This window comes from Oncorhynchus kisutch, linkage group LG21, assembly GCF_002021735.2.
Source record: "Oncorhynchus kisutch isolate 150728-3 linkage group LG21, Okis_V2, whole genome shotgun sequence".
Lineage (NCBI taxonomy): Eukaryota > Metazoa > Chordata > Actinopteri > Salmoniformes > Salmonidae > Oncorhynchus > Oncorhynchus kisutch.
This window is the reverse complement of record NC_034194.2, coordinates 26,550,325-26,568,751: the sequence shown is the minus strand read 5'-3', so window position 1 is coordinate 26,568,751 and position 18,427 is coordinate 26,550,325. Positions and strand designations below refer to the sequence as shown.

Sequence of the window (18,427 nt, the reverse complement as noted above, 5' to 3'; positions counted from 1 at the left end):
CCTTTTGACTAGAGCCCTGGTCCAAGGTAGAGAACTATATAGGAAGTAGGGTGCCATTTGAGACACAGGCATTGACTGAGTGTGACCCACCTGTGGTGTAGTGATGTAGCTGAGGAACCTCCGTGCTTCCTCCTCCAGGGAGTGGCTGTCACTGGCCCACGGCTCCAGCTCTATGTGCCACCTGGCAGACTGAGAGAAGGAACAGGGACACAGCCAAACAGCATCAGTGGGCCACGGAGATGACCAATCAGCAACAGTGTTACTATCAGTGTGAAATCCTAAGAATGACAACCATGAAAGTGACATTAGTGACGAACCTTGTGTTCTGTTACCAGTCTAACAGGCTACCCTATAGCTGCTGTCCAAGTCCGCTGCCCCAGTACACCTATATGAGGAATGCTTCTGTGTAATATTCCTCATGTTCCTGGCTGCTACACAGGCCCAGGCTCAATGACCTCATTTATCATCACATGCATTTGTCTGTGGGTTTAGAGCAGAGAGAGAGAGAGAGAGAGACCAGAGAGACCAGAGAGACCAGAGAGACAGAGAGAGAGAGACCAGAGAGAGAGTCCAGAAAGAGACCAGAGAGAGAGAAACACCAGAGAGAGGCCAGAGAAACTAGAGAGAGACTAGAGAAAAAAAACAGAAACCAGAGAGAGAACAGAGAGAGACCAGAGAAAACTGAGAGAGAGAGAGAGAGAGAGATCAGAGAGAGAGACCAGAGAGAGAGACCAGAAAGAGACCAGAGAGAGAGAAACACCAGAGAGAGGCCAGAGAAACTAGAGAGAGAGACTAGAGAAAAAAACAGAAACCAGAGAGAGAACAGAGAGAGACCAGAGAAAACTGAGAGAGAGAGAGAGAGAGAGAAAGAGAGGCCAGAAAGACCAGAGAGACCAGACAAGAGACCAGAGAGAGAGATACCAGAGAGACCAGAAAGACCAGGGAAACCAGAGTGAGAGAGAGACCAGAGAGGCCAGAGATAGAGACCAGTGAGAGAGACCAGAAAGACCAGAGAGAGAGACCAGAGACCAGAGAAAGACCAGAAAGACCAGAGAGAGAGACCAGAGAAACCAGAGAGAGAGAGAGAGAATCACTGTGCTGTGTTCCAGCAATCAATCCCCCACATTGGACAACTAGAGAAGTACATCCCATAGTGGGGTTGTGTTTGCTCTGTAATTGCATGGGTCAAACACTGTGACCAATGTTAATGACTGCTGGTGCTGGGTTATTTAACTATAATGTTAGGCTGATGATAACTGGATCATGTCATTGTCAATTGTCTGTGTTCCCTTCCTGTGTTTTCATGTGGACAGTATTAGAGTGTGCATGTGTTGTCATGTGTGGTAACTGCACACTAATACATGGTGATGTTGATGTTCTCCCCTCTCAGGCGCAGCTGGACCACAGGACTATGGGTTAGTCCCAAATGGCACCCTATACCCTACATAGTGCACTACTTTTGACCAGAACGTTATGGGCCTTGGTCAAAAGTAGTGCACTATAAAGGGAATAGCGTGCCATTTGGGTTAGACTGCTTAGGCCACATCTGTCAGACAGTCTGTGCAGAACCTCTCAATGACGTCAGGGGAGTGTTTAGATCAAAGTATGCAGTTCAGTGTTTTTCTCCTCTCTCTTCAATCCATATACATTTGCTCTGTCTCTTGCTCTGTCTCTTTCTAATCGTTTCTGTTTGCTTCTTACTTTCTCTCTCCCTGTCTGTCTCTCTTTCTGTTTCCTTTGCTCTACCCCTCATATGGCCCTAGCCTAGACCCATGTGTGTCTACTTTCCCCATCCCTCCTTATATTTTCCGCTCTTGTTCTTCCTATCTTTCTCTTCCTTCCTGACCCTTTTCCCTTCTCAAAGGGTTTCAACAGAACATGTTCCAGACACATTTGCTTACAATCCTCAACCTTGTCCCTTCTACAAAGAGAGAAAGACAGAACAACCCCGCTGGAATCCAATCCTTCACTCTAGTGCTGTACATTTGTAACGGGGAATGAGAATGAAATGTTTTCTGCCATTTCTCCTGTCAACCTAGACCAAGAGGTTGTTTATAACTCACCTCTGTGACAATTTCATTCGTCTCAGCTCAGCAACAGCTTTCTCTATGACAGGCCATCTTAGATATTCCTGCTGCTAGTTTAACCTAGTCTAGCAAATTGTGTCGACAGGCTCATGTTGAGTATAGAGGTTATTAACCCCTGCTGGTCTTCTCTGTTAGTAATTCAACGGATCATCGATTTCCTCTGTCAAACCATCAGAATTTCTGTCATGCCTCAATCCCCCCCCCCCCCCCCCCCTCTCAGATTGGAATGATTGCAGTAATGATGTGTGATCATAAATAATGTATGCAGGCCAGCAGATATTATTGGTGTGGCCGCCGTTCCTTCACCACCAGATTTCATTTTCTAGGTTTTTCTTTGTTTGTTTTTCATATCTGTTTCTCTTGTTTTTCTGCTTGTGATTTCCTCTGTCCCTGTGCGATAGTGTTTCATTAAGCAGAGCTCGGAGGGGAGAAAAGACACAAAAACAGAATTGGGCAATTAGTCAGAACAGGAGTAGAAGAGGGAGGGAGGGAGGTAGAGGGGGAGGCAGAGAGAGAGAGAGAGAGAGAGAGGGGGAGAAGAAGATTCAGAAAGAGGGAGAGACAGAAAGAAGAAGAGGAGGATGGGGGTTACAGTGGCTCAGGAGATTGCAGCCCCTCTCATCTCTGTCAAATCATATTGCCTTCACCCCCTGAGCTTTTCTACTGAAAATCCCTCACTTGTGATGCTGGGCTGGTGCTATGAAGCTTTCAGCATGCAAGGCTTTTAGCCCTGTCTGTGCAGTAAGCCATTCCTACTACTAGGCCTACCATTCGAAAGCATGACAATTACCATGGAGAAAAACAACACAGAAATCTGAGACCAGGCTACACTATACATCAACACAGAGATGTGAGACCAGACTACACTATACATCAACACAGAGATCTGAGACCAGGCTACACTATACATCAACACAGAGATCTGAGACCAGACTACACTATACATCAACACAGAGATCTGAGACCAGGCTACACTATACATCAACACAGAGATCTGAGACCAGACTACACTATACATCAACACAGAGATCTGAGACCAGACTACACTATACATCAACACAGAGATCTGAGACCAGACTACACTATACATCAACACAGAGATCTGAGACCAGACTACCCTATACATCAACACAGAGATCTGAGACCAGACTACACTATACATCAACACAGAGATCTGAGACCAGACTACACTATACATCAACACAGAGATCTGAGACCAGACTACACTATACATCAACACAGAGATCTGAGACCAGACTACACTATACATCAACACAGAGATCTGAGACCAGACTACACTATACATCAACACAGAGATCTGAGACCAGGCTACACTATACATCAACACAGAGATCTGAGACCAGACTACACTATACATCAACACAGAGATCTGAGACCAGACTACACTATACATCAACACAGAGATATTATAATCTCCACCCGGCACAGCCAGAAGAGGACTGGCCCCCCCTCAGAGCCTGATTCCTCTCTAGGTTTCTTCCTAGGTTCCAGCCTTTCTAGGGAGTTTTTCCTAGCCACCGTGCTTCTACACCTGCATTGCTTGCTGTTTGGGGTTTTAGGCTGGGTTTCTGTACAGCACTTTGTGACATTAGCTGATGTAAGAAGGGCTTTATAAATACATTTGATTGATTGATATAGCCCCTCCCTCAGCCTATAGCCCCTCCCTCAGTGTATAGCCCCTCCCTCAGTTTATAGCCCCTCTCTCAGCCTGTAGCCCCTGTGAAAGCCACCTGTCGTGGCCTGAACATCAGTTTGGATCAGGCCCTGACACCCACAGATTAACAGGGAAATATTTGGGTTGGGTATTTAACTGGGGATCAGGGATGGGTGGATTATGAGCCATTTGGCCAGGGGTGGAGGTGTGTGACTGCTTTCAGAGAATGAGAATCTGCCTTCGGTTTTAATTACCCTTCTGAGAAGAATTACCTTAGAGGACCAACACTGTGATATATTCCAGCCCCCCAGTAATGTCGTGTTCTGATTTCCTTCTTTCCCTTGTTCTTATTTGATGACGAAATATAATTGCTTGGGCAGGGAGTTTTCTCCTCACACACACCTGCTCTAAATCAGACAGAACATACCCCTGACAGACACAGAGAGACAGACACAGAGAGACAGACATAGAGAGACAGACATAGAGAGACAGACATAGAGAGACAGACACAGAGAGACAGACACAGAGAGACAGAGTGATTCCGTTGAGATGTGTACCTACAGTCTCTTCAGAAGGGGCTCCTGTAACAATAGAAGATATAATAGACACACCTGGTCACAGCATCAGATCCTGGCTTCAATGTGATGTTACCCAGGCTTGACGTTCTCAACTTGTTTCTGCCTGCAGGCTCGTGTGTGTGTTTGTGTGTGTGTGTGTGTGTGTGTGTGTGTGTGAGAGAGAGAGAGACTGCTGTGTGGTGATGGGATTACTGTTAGATCCGCTGATCAGTGGAGCAGCAACAAGCCATCAACACCTCCAGGACACCACAGTTAATCAGACTGAGGCAGAGTATCATCTGCTCTCTTTCTCTCTGCTCTCAGTCCTTAATCTCTATCTATCAGATCTTTCCCAGACCCACTACTGTGGTATAAATGTGTGCTGGTAGGCTAGCAGGCGTAGTTTGCAGGAAGAAAATGAAGACAGTCAAACTATACTACTCACAGATTTCAATTCACTCTGTAACTGAAGAAATGTTTGGGCACTCAGTTCCTCCTCAGGGAGGTAGTTCTCTGCCAGTGTGTTAGGTAACGTGGTGAAAGACTTCAACAGTCATGTTAGCTCAAGGTTGTCTTGGCAGGTTTACAATTGGTGAGTCATGAAGAGTGGGAGAAAAGGTTTTGCCTTTTTCAGTGCCCTGCCCTTCAGAGGTGTGAGCACTGAGCAGCGAGACAGACGGGCTAACCATAAATCATCCCTAGAACTGATAGAGGGGTGAAGAGGGGTAGGGTGGGTAGAGGGGTGAAGGGGTAGAGGAGTGAAGGGGTAGAAGGGTGGTGGGGTAGAGGGGGGGTAGAGGGGTGAAGGGGTAGAGGGGTGGTGGGTAGAGGAGTGAAGGGGTAGAAGGGTGGTGAGGTAGACAGTGAGGAGGTAGAGCATGAGGAGGTGGAGAGTGGAGGAACAATAATTTTAATCTACTCTTACTCCACAATGCCCTTTCCCACCTGGACAAAAGGAACACGTGAAAATGCTGTTCATCGACTACAGCTCAGTGTTCAACACCATAGTACCCACAAAGATCATCACTAAGCTAAGGACCCTGGGACTAAACACCTCCCTCTGCAACTGGATCCTGGACTTCCTGACGGGTCACCCCCAGGTGGTAAGGGTAGGCAACAATATGTCTGCCACGCTGATCCTCAACACTGGGGCCCCTAGGGGTGTGTACTTAGTCCCCTCCTGTACTCCCTGTTCACCCACAACTGTGTGGCCAAACACGACTCCAACACCATCATTAAGTTTGCTGACAACACAACAGTGGTATGCCTGATCACCGACAACGATGAGACAGCCTATAGGGAGGAGGTCAGAGACCTGGCAGTGTGGTGCCAGGAGAACAACCTCTCCCTCAATGTGATCAAGACAAATGAGCTGATCATGGACTACAGGAAAAGGCTGTAGTGGAGCGGGTCGAGAGTTTCAAGTTCCTTGGTGTCCACATCACCAATGAATTATCATGCTCTAAACACATCAATACAGTCGTGAAGAGGGCAAGACAACACCTTTTCCTCCTCAGGAGACTGAAAAGATTTGGCATGGGTTCCCAGAACCTCAAAAAGTTCAACAGCTGTACCATCGAGAGCATCCTGACCGGTTGCATCACCACCTGGTATGGCAACTGCTCAGCATCTGACCGTAAGGCGCTACAGAGGGTAGTGTGTACGGCCCAGTACATCACTGGGGCCAAGCTTCCTGCCATCCAGGACCTCTATACCAGGCGTGTCAGAGGAAAGCCCAAAATATTGTCAGAGACTCCAGTCACTCAAATCATTTACTGTTCTCTCTGCTACCGCATGGCAAGTGGTACCGGAGTGCCAAGTCTAGGACCAAAAGGCTCCTTAACAGCTTCTACCCCCAAGCCATAAGACAGCTGAACAATTAATCAGATGGCCACCAGAACTATTTACATTGACACACCCCCATTTGTTTTTACACAGCTGCTACTCGCTGTTTATTATCACTTCACCCCTACCTACATGTACAAATGACCTCTAACCTGTACCAGCACCCCCTGCATATAGACTCATTATTGTTATTTTATTGTGTTACTTTTTATCATTTTGTACTTCAGTTTATTTGGTAAATAAGGAAGCTTGTAAGTAAGCATTTCACGGTAAGGTCTACACTTGTTGTATTCGGCGCATGTGACAAATAAAGTTTGATTTGATTTGAGAGAGAGAGAAGGAGAAGTTTCTACATATCTGATATGGCCCACTGGGCACAAACTGGTTGCATTAACTGTTTCCACATCATATGAACAAAAAACAATCTATGTGATGATGTTGAATCAATGTGGAAAACTGATTGGATTTGCAGTAATACACTTAAAGGAGTTTAGGTCATTTGTGTGTGTTTTTTTTGTCATTTGTGTGTGTTTTTTTGGTCATTTGTGTGTGTTTTTTTGGTCATTTGTGTCACTCACATTTGACCCTAAATCCAATGAGATGGTTACATTTTTTTCTTGAAAAGTAAATCAAAACTAGACTCTGAACTGATGTCTGTGCCCAGAGGGGAACTGAACAGAAATCAGAAGGTCTGTGTCTGCTGTACAGTATAAGTGAAAGCTAAAGGTAAACTGTCTGCATAGCTGTAGACACCATGATACATACAGGCACTGAGATGCCAAGTCTGCCCTGTCTGTCTGCTGGACATGGTCCAGGTCTGGTACCTGCTGTTACACTGCCTGGCATCTTCAACAGAACAGGTGGGATAACAAGTCCCCCCCCCCCCCTCTCTTTGGGTTGTGCAAATTGGTTTAGTACGGAGGGAGGTTTTGGGTGGGCATTATAGCCAATCCTAAACATGCGGTGTGGGACATCATCTCTCCCACAGCCTATTAGCTGCCTCCATCCACCTGTTAAAACTTCAACTCACCGGGTGTCTCTTTTCAACAAAACATTTGGTTTAAATGAGTTTGGGGTGCCTGCTGATGTTGAAATTTCATTCAGGAAATATATTATTACAAACACACCCCAGCCTGTTGTTTTTCAGTACAGTATTTAGCCTTGCTTAGCGCTCTGGGCCAATGTCACACACACTGTTATTATCTTCTGTTGATTTATCCCTCTTTATTGTTTACAAGTAGGAGATCATCCATCTCGATCACTCTCTCTCCCTCCCTTCCCCCTCCCTCCACCCTCCCTCCCTCCCCCCTCCCTCCCTTCCCCTTCCCTCCCTCCCTTCCCCCTCCCTCCCTCCCCCCTCCCTCCCTCCCCCCTCCCTCCCTCCCTTCCCCTTCCCTCCCTTCCCTCCCTCCCTTCCCCCTCCCTCCCCCCTCCCTCCCTCCCTCCCTTCCCCTTCCCTCCCTCCCTTCCCCCTCCCTCCCCCCTCCCTCCCCCCTCCCTCCCTCCCTTCCTCCTCCCTCCCTCCCTCCCTTCCCCCTCCCTCCCCCCTCCCTCCCTCCCCCCTCCCTCCCTACCCCTTCCCTCCCTCCCTCCCTCCCTCCCTCCCTCCCTCCCTCCCTCCCTCCCTCCCTCCCTTCCCCCTCCCTCCCTCCCCTTCCCTCCCTCCCTTCCCCCTCCCTCCCTTCCCCCTCCCTCCCTTTCCCCCCCCCCCCCCCCTCTTTTCTTTATCATGCAGTTTGAGAGAGGGATTATAGCTATGAATATGATTATTACTGTTGCGGCAGCTATTCCATCACTCATTTGGGTGGCAACAGCAAGCTTGTTGAGTTACGCTGTTAGGTTGTATGGACTTCCAGACTACAATCTTAGGAAAAAAGGTGCTATCTAGAACCTATAAAAGGGTTCTTCGGCTGTCCCCATTGGCAAACCCTTTAAAGAACCCTTTTTGGTTCCAGGTAGAAGCCTATTAGGTTCCATGTAGAATCCTCTCTAAATGGAACCCAAAAGAGTTCTACCTGGAACCAAAAAGGTTCTACCTGGAACCAAAAATAGTTATCCTATGGGGACAGCCGAAGAAACATTTTGGAACCTAGGGGGCTTCTGCTCTCGATGGGAATCTACTTCTGGTAGCATGACTTTATGTTAGGTCCTTGGAGGTCAAGGGGTTAAGGCTATTATAAGATTAGAGCAAAATAGAGCCAAAGTGGTGGTCTTATTGAGGACCCACCCATAGAAAATGGAATTCCATAGATATCATCAAAAACCAATATGGGTTCATAAATTAAAATGGATTGAGGTGAATTGTTCTGCTCATAATGGTAAGACAATGGTAGGCAAATATACAGTAATAGGCCAACTGCAGGAATGATTAATATGCCAGCCACACTTAATCCATGTATTACAGCCTTGAGGTTTAATTTAGGTATGGCTGGTCTCGTCTCAACAATCCCAGCTCAGAGCTGGTGTATAGCTCAGTGTACAGGGAGAATATAACCAAATTAAAGTGGGAGGATTACGCTAGTCCTTTTAATAAAGACCATAATCTGACTGGGATTAAGCTAGGTTTAAAGGAAAAGTGACGGAGGGAGAGAGGGAGAAGGGGATAGAGGGAGGGAGAGAGGGAGAAGGGGATAGAGGGAGGGAGAGAGGGAGAAGGGGATAGAGGGAGGGAGAGAGGGAGAAGGGGAGAGAGGGAGAAGGGGATAGAGGGAGGGAGAGAGGGAGAAGGGGATAGAGCGAGGGAGAGAGGGAGAAGGGGATAGAGGGAGGGAGAGAGGGAGAAGGGGATAGAGGGAGGGAGAGAGGGAGAAGGGTATAGAGGGAGGGAGTTAGGGAGAAGGGTATAGAGGGAGGGAGAGAGGGAGAAGGGGATAGAGGGAGGGAGAGAGGGAGAAGGGGATAGAGAGAGGGAGAAGGTAATAGAGAGGGAGAAGGGGAGGGAGAGAAGGAGAAGGGGATAGAGGGAGGGAGGGAGAGAGGGAGAAGGATATAGAGGGAGGGAGTTAGGGGGAAGGGTATAGAGGGAGGGAGAGAGGGAGAAGGGGAATAGAGGGAGGGAGTTAGGGAGAAGGGGATAGAGGGAGGGAGGGAGGGAGAGAGGGAGGGAGAGAGGGAGAAAGGGGATAGAGGGAGGGAGAAGGGGATAGAGGAGATAGTCTGTATGGCAGGGACAGGGGGAAGGAGAGAGTGAGGGAGTCTGCAGGGAGGGAGAAGGGGGATAATGGAGGGTCTGTAGGAGTGTTGGATGGCGGGAGGCACCGTTTCCATTTCTGTTCTCTGCAGAGCGGATTTAAAAGTAAAAACATACTGTACTCTCCCTAAGTAACATCTGGGCAACATTTACTATGTAGCTGTGTGTATGGGGGCAGGAGGGCGGGGGATTCTTCAAAGGATTAAAAGGATTCTTCAGAATGTGTTTAGTGTAAAGTGGAGATGGGAGATTGGGGGGATTACAGCCTATGTGTTTATGTTTCTCAACAACATCATAACAATACGATAATCATATTGTTGAGCAGTTTTCTCATGGCAGTAACATTGAATTCTATCCATCTAGATCTACAATAAAGCTGCTCTGAGAACTGTGTTTGTTCTGACCTTTAATAAAGCTGCTCTGAGAACTGTGTTTGTTCTGGCCTTTAATAAAGCTGCTCTGAGAACTGTGTTTGTTCTGGCCTTTAATAAAGCTGCTCTGAGAACTGTGTTTGTTCTGACCTTTAATAAAGCTGCTCTGAGAACTGTGTTTGTTCTGACCTTTAATAAAGCTGCTCTGAGAACTGTGTTTGTTCTGACCTTTAATAAAGCTGCTCTGAGAACTGTGTTTGTTCTGACCTTTAATAAAGCTGCTCTGAGAACTGTGTTTGTTCTGACCTTTAATAAAGCTGCTCTGAGAACTGTGTTTGTTCTGACCTTTAATAAAGCTGCTCTGAGAACTGTGTTTGTTCTGACCTTTAATAAAGCTGCTCTGAGAACTGTGTTTGTTCTGGCCTTTAATAAAGCTGCTCTGAGAACTGTGTTTGTTCTGACCTTTAATAAAGCTGCTCTGAGAACTGTGTTTGTTCTGACCTTTAATAAAGCTGCTCTGAGAACTGTGTTTGTTCTGGCCTTTAATAAAGCTGCTCTGAGAACTGTGTTTGTTCTGGCCTTTAATAAAGCTGCTCTGAGAACTGTGTTTGTTCTGGCCTTTAATAAAGCTGCTCTGAGAACTGTGTTTGTTCTGACCTTTAATAAAGCTGCTCTGAGAACTGTGTTTGTTCTGGCCTTTAATAAAGCTGCTCTGAGAACTGTGTTTGTTCTGGCCTTTAATAAAGCTTCCTTCTGAAGCAGTCACTGATCCTAGTCATGTTTTCACAGGTACTCCTCATTTAGGGCCCCTAAAATATCCATATAAGGGAACGCCCCTTTTGCGCCCAAAATGCTGCACCTCTGTGTTCTGTTCCATTAGCTTGCCATGCAATGAATACGAGACATAATCGTAGCAAAATTGACTGAGAGGCGATTGATTGCTCTGCAATGAATACTCATTCTAAAGAGTTGAGCTTGACTGGTGCATCCTGAGTAAAGAAGTGGGCTTCTACAGCGTCATTGCTGTGAATTGCTATATGAAACCATTTGGCCGAAACTCCTCTAAAAGTATTGGACGAGGGAGAGAAATAAAGCAGGTAGGAAAAACTCCATTAGACAGAGGGGGATCAAGACAAGCTGCCCATAACAAGGACTGAATCCGGAAGTACTCCTGTTGATGAGGACATCAATTCCAAAAGCCTCTACGGCACAAAAACTACTTTACCACATGAAAAGCTTTTTTCCCTTCATAAAAATAACACAAGTTTCTATTACAGCTTTTACACAGAGCTCTTTAATCTCTTGTCTGTATCTTCTGATCACGGTTGGTTGCGTTATCACTTTACTGTAAAAGTATTTGATTTGCATATGCTTTTTACAGTAGCTTGTTTTTTTTCTCCAGCATATGCTGATATGTAGGCCTACATTACATGGGCTGTTATTTATCGATTCATGTGTTATCTATAAGATGTGTGGAGGGGGTTGACTGTTCCAGAATCCCCTGCCTACCTTCGTAACACACACCCAGAGAGCCACACCCCTCAGCCCGCCTTTGAAAGACTAGGGTGGTGTGTGTGAATCACTGTCCCTCTCTCTGCGTTCAATTTCAATTCAAATGGCTTTATTGACATGGGAAATATAATACTGTTCAAAAGTTTGGGTTCACTTAGAATTTTTTTGTCTATTAAAATAACATCAAATTGATCAGAAATACAGTGTAGACATTGTTAATGTTATTAAGGACTATTGTAGCTGGAAACGGCTGATTTTTCATGGAATATCTACATAGAGGGCCTTTATCAGCAACCATCACTCCTGTGCTACAATGGCACGTTGTGTTAGCTAATCCAAGTTTATCATTTTAAAAGGCTAATTGATCATTAGAAAACCCTTTTGCAATTATGTTAGCACAGATGAAAACTGTTGTTCTGATTAAAGAAGCATTAAAACTGGCCTTCTTTAGACTAGTTGAGTATCTGGAGCATCAGCATTTGTGGGCTCGATTACAGGCTCAAAATGGCCAGAAACAAAGCACTTTCTTCTGAAACTTGTCAGTCTATTCTTGTTCTGTGAAATGAAGGCTATTCCATGCGAGAAATTGCCAAGAAACTGAAGATCTCGTACAATGCTGTGTACTACCCTCTTCACAGAACAGCGAAAACTGTCTCTAACAGAATAGAAAGAGGAGTGGGAGGCCCAGATGCACAACTAAGCAAAAGCACAAGTGCATTAGAGTGTCTAGTTTGAGAAACAGACGCCTCACAAGTCCTCAACTGGCAGCTTCATGAAATAGTACCCTCAAAACACCAGTCTCAACGTCAACAGTGAAGAGGCAACTCCGGGATGCTGGCATTCTGCTCTGCATATATTATTTGGTGTTTTACATTGTTTTTGCAGAATTCTGCATGGTGTTTGTCCCTTTTTGTGAATTTGTGGTTGGTGAGTGGACCCCAAACCTCACAACCATAAAAGGCAATGGGTTCTATAACTGATTCAAGTATTTTTGAGCCAGATCTTAATTGAGATTTTGAATATTATGTTCCTTTTGATGGCATATAAGGCCCTTCTTGCCTTGTCTCTCAGATCGTTCACAGCTTTGTGGATGTTACCTGTGGTGCTGATGTTTAGGCAGAGGTATGTATAGTTTTTTGTGTGCTCTAGGGCAACAGTGTTCAGATGGAATTTGTATTAATGGTCCTGGCAACTGGACCTTTGTTGGAACACCATTATTTTTGTCTTACTGAGATGTACTGTCAGTGCCCAGGTCTGACAGAATCTGTGCAGAAGAGCCGCTCAGCAAGGAAGAAGCCACTGCTCCAAAACCACCATAAATAAGCCAGACTACTGTTTGCAACTGCACATGTGGGCAAAGATTGTACTTTTTGGAGAAATGTCCTCTGGTCTGATGAAACAAAAATAGAACTGTTTTGCGGGCCAAAATTCACCCAACTTATTGTGGGAAGCTTGTGAAAGGCTACCCGAAATGTCTGACACAAGTTAAACAATTTAAAGGCAATGCTACCAAATACTAATTGAGTGTATGTAAACTTTTGACCCACTGGGAATATGATGAAAGAAATAAAAGCTGAAATAAATAGTTCTCTGTACTATCATTCTGACATTTCACATTCTTGAAATTAAGTAGTGATCCTAACTGACCTAAAACAGGGAATTATTACTGTAATTAAATGTCAGGAATTGTGAAAAACTGAGTTTAAATGTACTTGGCTAAGGTGTATGTAAACTGCATGCACTCTCTCTCTCACACACACACACACACACACACACACACACACACACACACACACACACACACACACACACACACACACACACACACACACACACACACACACACACACACACACACACACACACACACACACACACGAGTATGGGGAGTATGTGTTGTGCCCTCCTAAATACATTTTCCTAGGAACTACAGAATTACCTTTCCAGAGTCAAATGATTATTTCTTCCCCTTTTGCTGCTCAATAGACAGCAGGCCTCATTCCATATAGGGTGACAGTGGTTGTTTGTTTGAGTGTGTGAGAGAGACTCGGGGAGTTTAGAGTGTGTGCTTGTGGTTGTGTTTAACAGTGTGCATTTCAGGGAGTGTGGCAATGTCTGTATGGCTCTACTTGTGCGCCCAGCTGTGTGTTTTAGTGTGTGTATGTGCATGGGTTATGTACCAGCAAATCTATGTCATTAGTCAATAAGAACCGTTGAAGTGTTCTGGGACTGAATTGATGCCATATTCCGTTCAGTGTGTGTGTGTGTGTGTGTGTGTGTGTGTGTGTGTGTGTGTGTGTGTGTGTGTGTGTGTGTGTGTGTGTGTGTGTGCTCCCTGGCTGACTATCTGGCTGAATATCTGGCTGCCTCCCTCCCTGCCTCCCTGCCTGCCTACCTCCCTGCCTGCCGCCTTCCCTGCCTCCCTGGCTTCCTACCTGCCTGCCTGCCTCCCTGACTGCCTGCCTACCTCCCTGCCTGCCGCCCTCACTGCCTCCCTGGCTTCCTACCTCCCTGCCTCCCTGGCTTCCTACCTCCCTGCCTCCCTGGCTTCCTACCTCCCCGCCTCCCTGGCTTCCTACCTCCCTGCCTCCCTGGCTTCCTACCTCCCTGCCTCCCTGGCTTCCTACCTCCCTGCCTCCCTGGCTTCCTACCTCCCTGCCTCCCTGGCTGCCTACCTCCCTCCCTGCCTCCCTGCCTCCCTGACTCCCTGCGTGCCTCCCTCCATGCCTACCTCCCTCCCTGACTCCCTGCCTCCCTGCGTGCCTCCCTCCCTGCCTACCTGACTCCCTGCCTGCCTGCCTACCTCCCTGCCTGGCTCCCTGGCTTCCTACCTGCCTGCCTGCGGCCCTCCTTGCCTCCCTGGCTTCCTACCTCCCTGCCTCCCTGGCTTCCTACCTCCCTGCCACCCTGCCTGCCTCCCTGACTGCCTGCCTGCCTACCTCCCTGCCTGCCGCCCTCACTGCCTCCCTGGCTCCCTGTCTCCCTGGCTTCCTACCTCCCTGCCTCCCTGGCTTCCTACCTCCCCGCCTCCCTGGCTTCCTACCTCCCTGCCTGGCTCCCTCCCTGCCTAGCTCCCTGGCTGTCTGCCTGGACCAAAGCCCAGATATGACATCTGTGTTGGATTTCTTATGGACAGTACTGCTGAGTGCCATATGACACAGACAGAGATGGAGAGAGAGGGATAGATGGGTTTGTGTGTAGAGAGAGAGAGAAAGAGAGAGAGAGAGAGAGGGTTTGTTAGATCTGAGATATATGAACATCTTGTTCAATTTCTTCACCACTACTCTACTATGCACTTTGACATTTTAAATTCTCTTCATCGCACCTCTACTTCACACTACAAGACAAGACAAGTGCCCTGTTAGATTCTCTGTGCATGACACCTCTGCTCTCTCTCCCTCTCATCTTCTCTCTATTCCTTTCTTTTCTCTACCAGCCAAGCACTTGCCTCTTCAAATCTTCAAGCAGACAAACCCCACAGAAGACAAGAGAGAGTAAGAAAGCCTTCCTAACAAAGAAAAAATGACTGACTGTTTCAACACAGCGAGCTTATACCAACAACAAAACTCTCTCCTTGTCTGCTGTGCTACTCAGGTCTCTAATAGTGTCTACATAACCACAACCTAACCACAACCGTAGAAGTGGTGGCTGTATTCTGGCACCTCTACAACAAAGGACCCGACACTCTACAGTCACTAAGTCACTTTGGCCGTCCTCGTAGGAGAACTCTTTTTGGTTCCAGGTAGAACCCTTTCGGGTTCCAAGTGGAACCATCTGTGGAAAGGATTCTACATGGAACCCAAAAGGGTTTTACTTGGAATCAAAAATGGTTATTCAAATGGCTCTCCTATGGGGACAGCAGAAGAACCATTTCAGACTCTAGATAGCACCTTTCTTTCTGAAAGTGTAGCGTGATGTTTCAGCTGTAAAAGATTACCTTTGGTGACCTGGTGTGCCTTCCTGTGTCTGTGGAGGACTTAAAGTCCACAGTTCACTGTGGAGGAGGGAGCTGGGGGTTGGGGTTGGTTGCCGGGGGGGGAGGGCAGCTAGCCTTTTGGTAGGTCAATGGCGCCCATTCACCTCAGTTTTCTCTGTAGGAGGTTGAGAACTAATGGAATGTCCCAAACAAAATGAGCATGTCTGAGAGGGACCATTGTGTGAGCTGCCCTCAACCCTAACCCCAACCCTAACCCCAACCCTCAGGACGTGGCAGTTTTAGACGTTTAGTGGGAGCCTTTGTCTGATAAGAGTCACTGTACAACAGACAGTGAATTTGGTTCAATAATCAACCTCTTCATAGTCTATTACATGGGTTGGAGCAAAATGCTTTGGAGATGACATCGTTAATAGAATAGCCCTCTATTCAAAAGTCCATCTGGAATCCATTTGCTCACATGATGTTATGTTATGGAAATTCTTAACTATCTTTTGCATTACTGCAATCCATATGCTACCAAATCAACCTCCATCCTATCATTTATTTTACTCTCTATCTATGCTGAACAAAAATATACACGCAACATGCAACAATTTAAAATATTTTACTGAGTTACAGTTCATATAAGGAAATCAGTCAATTGAAATAAATAATAATACATTTCACATGACTGGGCAGGGGAGCAGCCATGGGCCTTGGAGGACATAGGTACACCCACTTGGCAGTCAGGCCCACCAACTGGGGAGCCAGGCTCAGCCAATCAGATTGAGTTCTTCACCACAAAAGGGCATTATTACAGACATAATTACTCCTCAGCAACCCCCCCCCCCCCCCCCCCCCCCCCCCCAGACGATCCCGCAGGTGAAGAAGCCGGATGTAGAGGTTCTGAGGTGGCCTGGTTACACATGGTCTGCAGTTGTGAGGCCAGTTGGGCGTACTGCCAAATTCTATAAAACAAAGTTGGAGGCAACTTATGGTAGAGAAATTAACATTCCATTCTCTGGCAACAGCTATGGTGGACATTCCTGCAGTCAGCATTTCAATTGCACACTCCCTCAAAACTTGAGACATCTGTGGCATTGTGTTACGTGACAAAACTGCACATTTTAGAGTGGCCTTTTATTGTCCCCAGCACAAGGTGCACCTGTGTAATGATTATGCCGTTTAATTAGCTTCTTGATATGCCACACCTGTCAGGTGGATGGATTATCTTGACAAAGGAGAAATGCTCACTAACAGGGATTCTAAACAAATTTGTGCACAAAATTTGAAAGAAATATGCTTTTTGTGCATATGGAACATTTCTGGGATTTTGGATTTTAGCTCATGAAACATGGGACCAACACTACATGTTGCATATATACAGTGGGGAGAACAAGTATTTGATACACTGCCGATTTTGCAGGTTTTCCTACTTACCAAGCATGTAGAGGTCTGTAATTTTTATCATAGGTACACTTCAACTGTGAGAGACGGAATCTAAAAAAATCCAGAAAATCACATTGTAGGATTTTAAGTAATTAATTTGCATTTTATTGCATGACATAAGTATTTGATCACCTACCAACCAGTAAGAATTCCAGCTCTCACAGACCTGTTAGTTTTTTCTTTAAGAAGCCCTCCTGTCCTCCACTCATTACCTGTATTAACTGCACCTGTTTGAACTCGTTACCTGTATAAAAGACACCTGTCCACACACTCAATCAAACAGACTCCAACCTCTCCACAATGGCCAAAACTAGAGAGCTGTGTAAAGGGACATCAGGGATAAAATTGTAGACCTGCACAAGGCTGGCATGGGCTACAGGACAATAGGCAAGCAGCTTGGTAAGAAGGCAACAACTGTTGGCGCAATTATTAGAAAATGGAAGAAGTTCAAGATGACGGTCAATCACCCTCGGTCTGGGGCTCCATGCAAGATCTCACCTCGTGGGGCATCAATGATCATGAGGAAGGTGAGGGATCAGCCCAGAACTACACGGCAGGACCTGGTCAATGACCTGAAGAGAGCTGGGACCACAGTCTCAAAGAAAACCATTAGTAACACACTACGCCGTCATGGATTAAAATCCTGCAGCGCACGCAAGGTCCCCCTGCTCAAGCCAGCGCAAGTCAAGGCCCGTCTGAAGTTTGCCAATGACCATCTGAATGATCCAGAGGAGGAATGGGAGAAGGTCATGTGGTCTGATAAGACAAAAATAGAGCTTTTTGGTCTAAACTCCACTCTCCGTATTTGGAGGAAGAAGAAGGATAAGTACAACCCCAAGAACACCATCCCAACCATGAAGCATGGAGGTGGAAACATCATTCTTTGGGGATGCTTTTCTGCAAAGGGGACAGGACGACTGCACCATATTGAGGGGAAGATGGATGGGGCCATGTATCGCGAGATCTTGGCCAACAACCTCCTTCCCTCAGTAAGAGCATTGAAGATGGGTCGTGGCTGGGTCTTCCAGCACGACAACGACCCGAAACACACAGCCAAGGCAACTAAGGAGTGGCTCCGTAAGAAGCATCTCAAGGTCCTGGAGTGGTCTAGCCAGTCTCCAGACCTGAACCCAATAGAAAATCTTTGGAGGGAGCTGAAAGTCCGTATTGCCCAGCGACAGCCCCAAAACCTGAAGGATCTGGAGAAGGTCTGTATGGAGGAGTGGGCCATAATCCCTGCTGCAGTGTGTGCAAACCTGGTCAAGAACTACAGGAAACGTATGATCTCTGTAATTGCAAACAAAGGTTTCTGTACCAAATATTAAGTTATGCTTTTCTGATGTATCAAATACTTATGTCATGCAAATTAATTTCTTAAAAATCATACAATGTGATTTTCTGAATGTTTGTTTTAGATTCCGCCTCTCACAGTTTAAGTGTACCTATGATAAAAAATTACAGACCTCTACATGCTTTGTAAGTAGGAAAACCTGCAAAATCGGCAGTGTATCAAATACTTGTTCTACCCACTGTATGTGTGTTCAGTATAATATGTTGCCTTCATACAGATCAAATGAATTTAGTAACAACTGGTAAAGCCAGTCATGGTAGTGTGTCTGTGACTCTATGGGGCATTCCAGCTGCAGCTCCAGCCTCAACCCCAGGGAGGGGAGAACAGACATGGTGTGACCCCAGGTGACATGTCACTTTTTCACCCAGCGATCTGCTGTGACTCCCTTGTCCCTGGTTCCCTCAGCTCTGAGTTTAAAGCTGTCTGAGAAACTCAGTCACACCTATGGGATTAAAAAGTCTACTTCTCCTTCTC

At 46.3% G+C, this 18,427-nt stretch overlaps 1 protein-coding gene across 1 annotated transcript in view; it reads right to left on the bottom strand.

The window, feature by feature from the left end:
* The window catches only part of LOC109866118 (methyltransferase-like protein 24), a 60,635-nt gene that overhangs the window by 30,178 nt on the left and 12,030 nt on the right, over positions 1-18,427 (bottom strand). Inside the window, exon 2 of the mRNA XM_020454659.2 lies at positions 91-189. Within this exon, the coding sequence (XP_020310248.1) occupies positions 91-189 (99 nt within the window). The remainder of the gene's footprint in view (positions 1-90; positions 190-18,427) is intronic.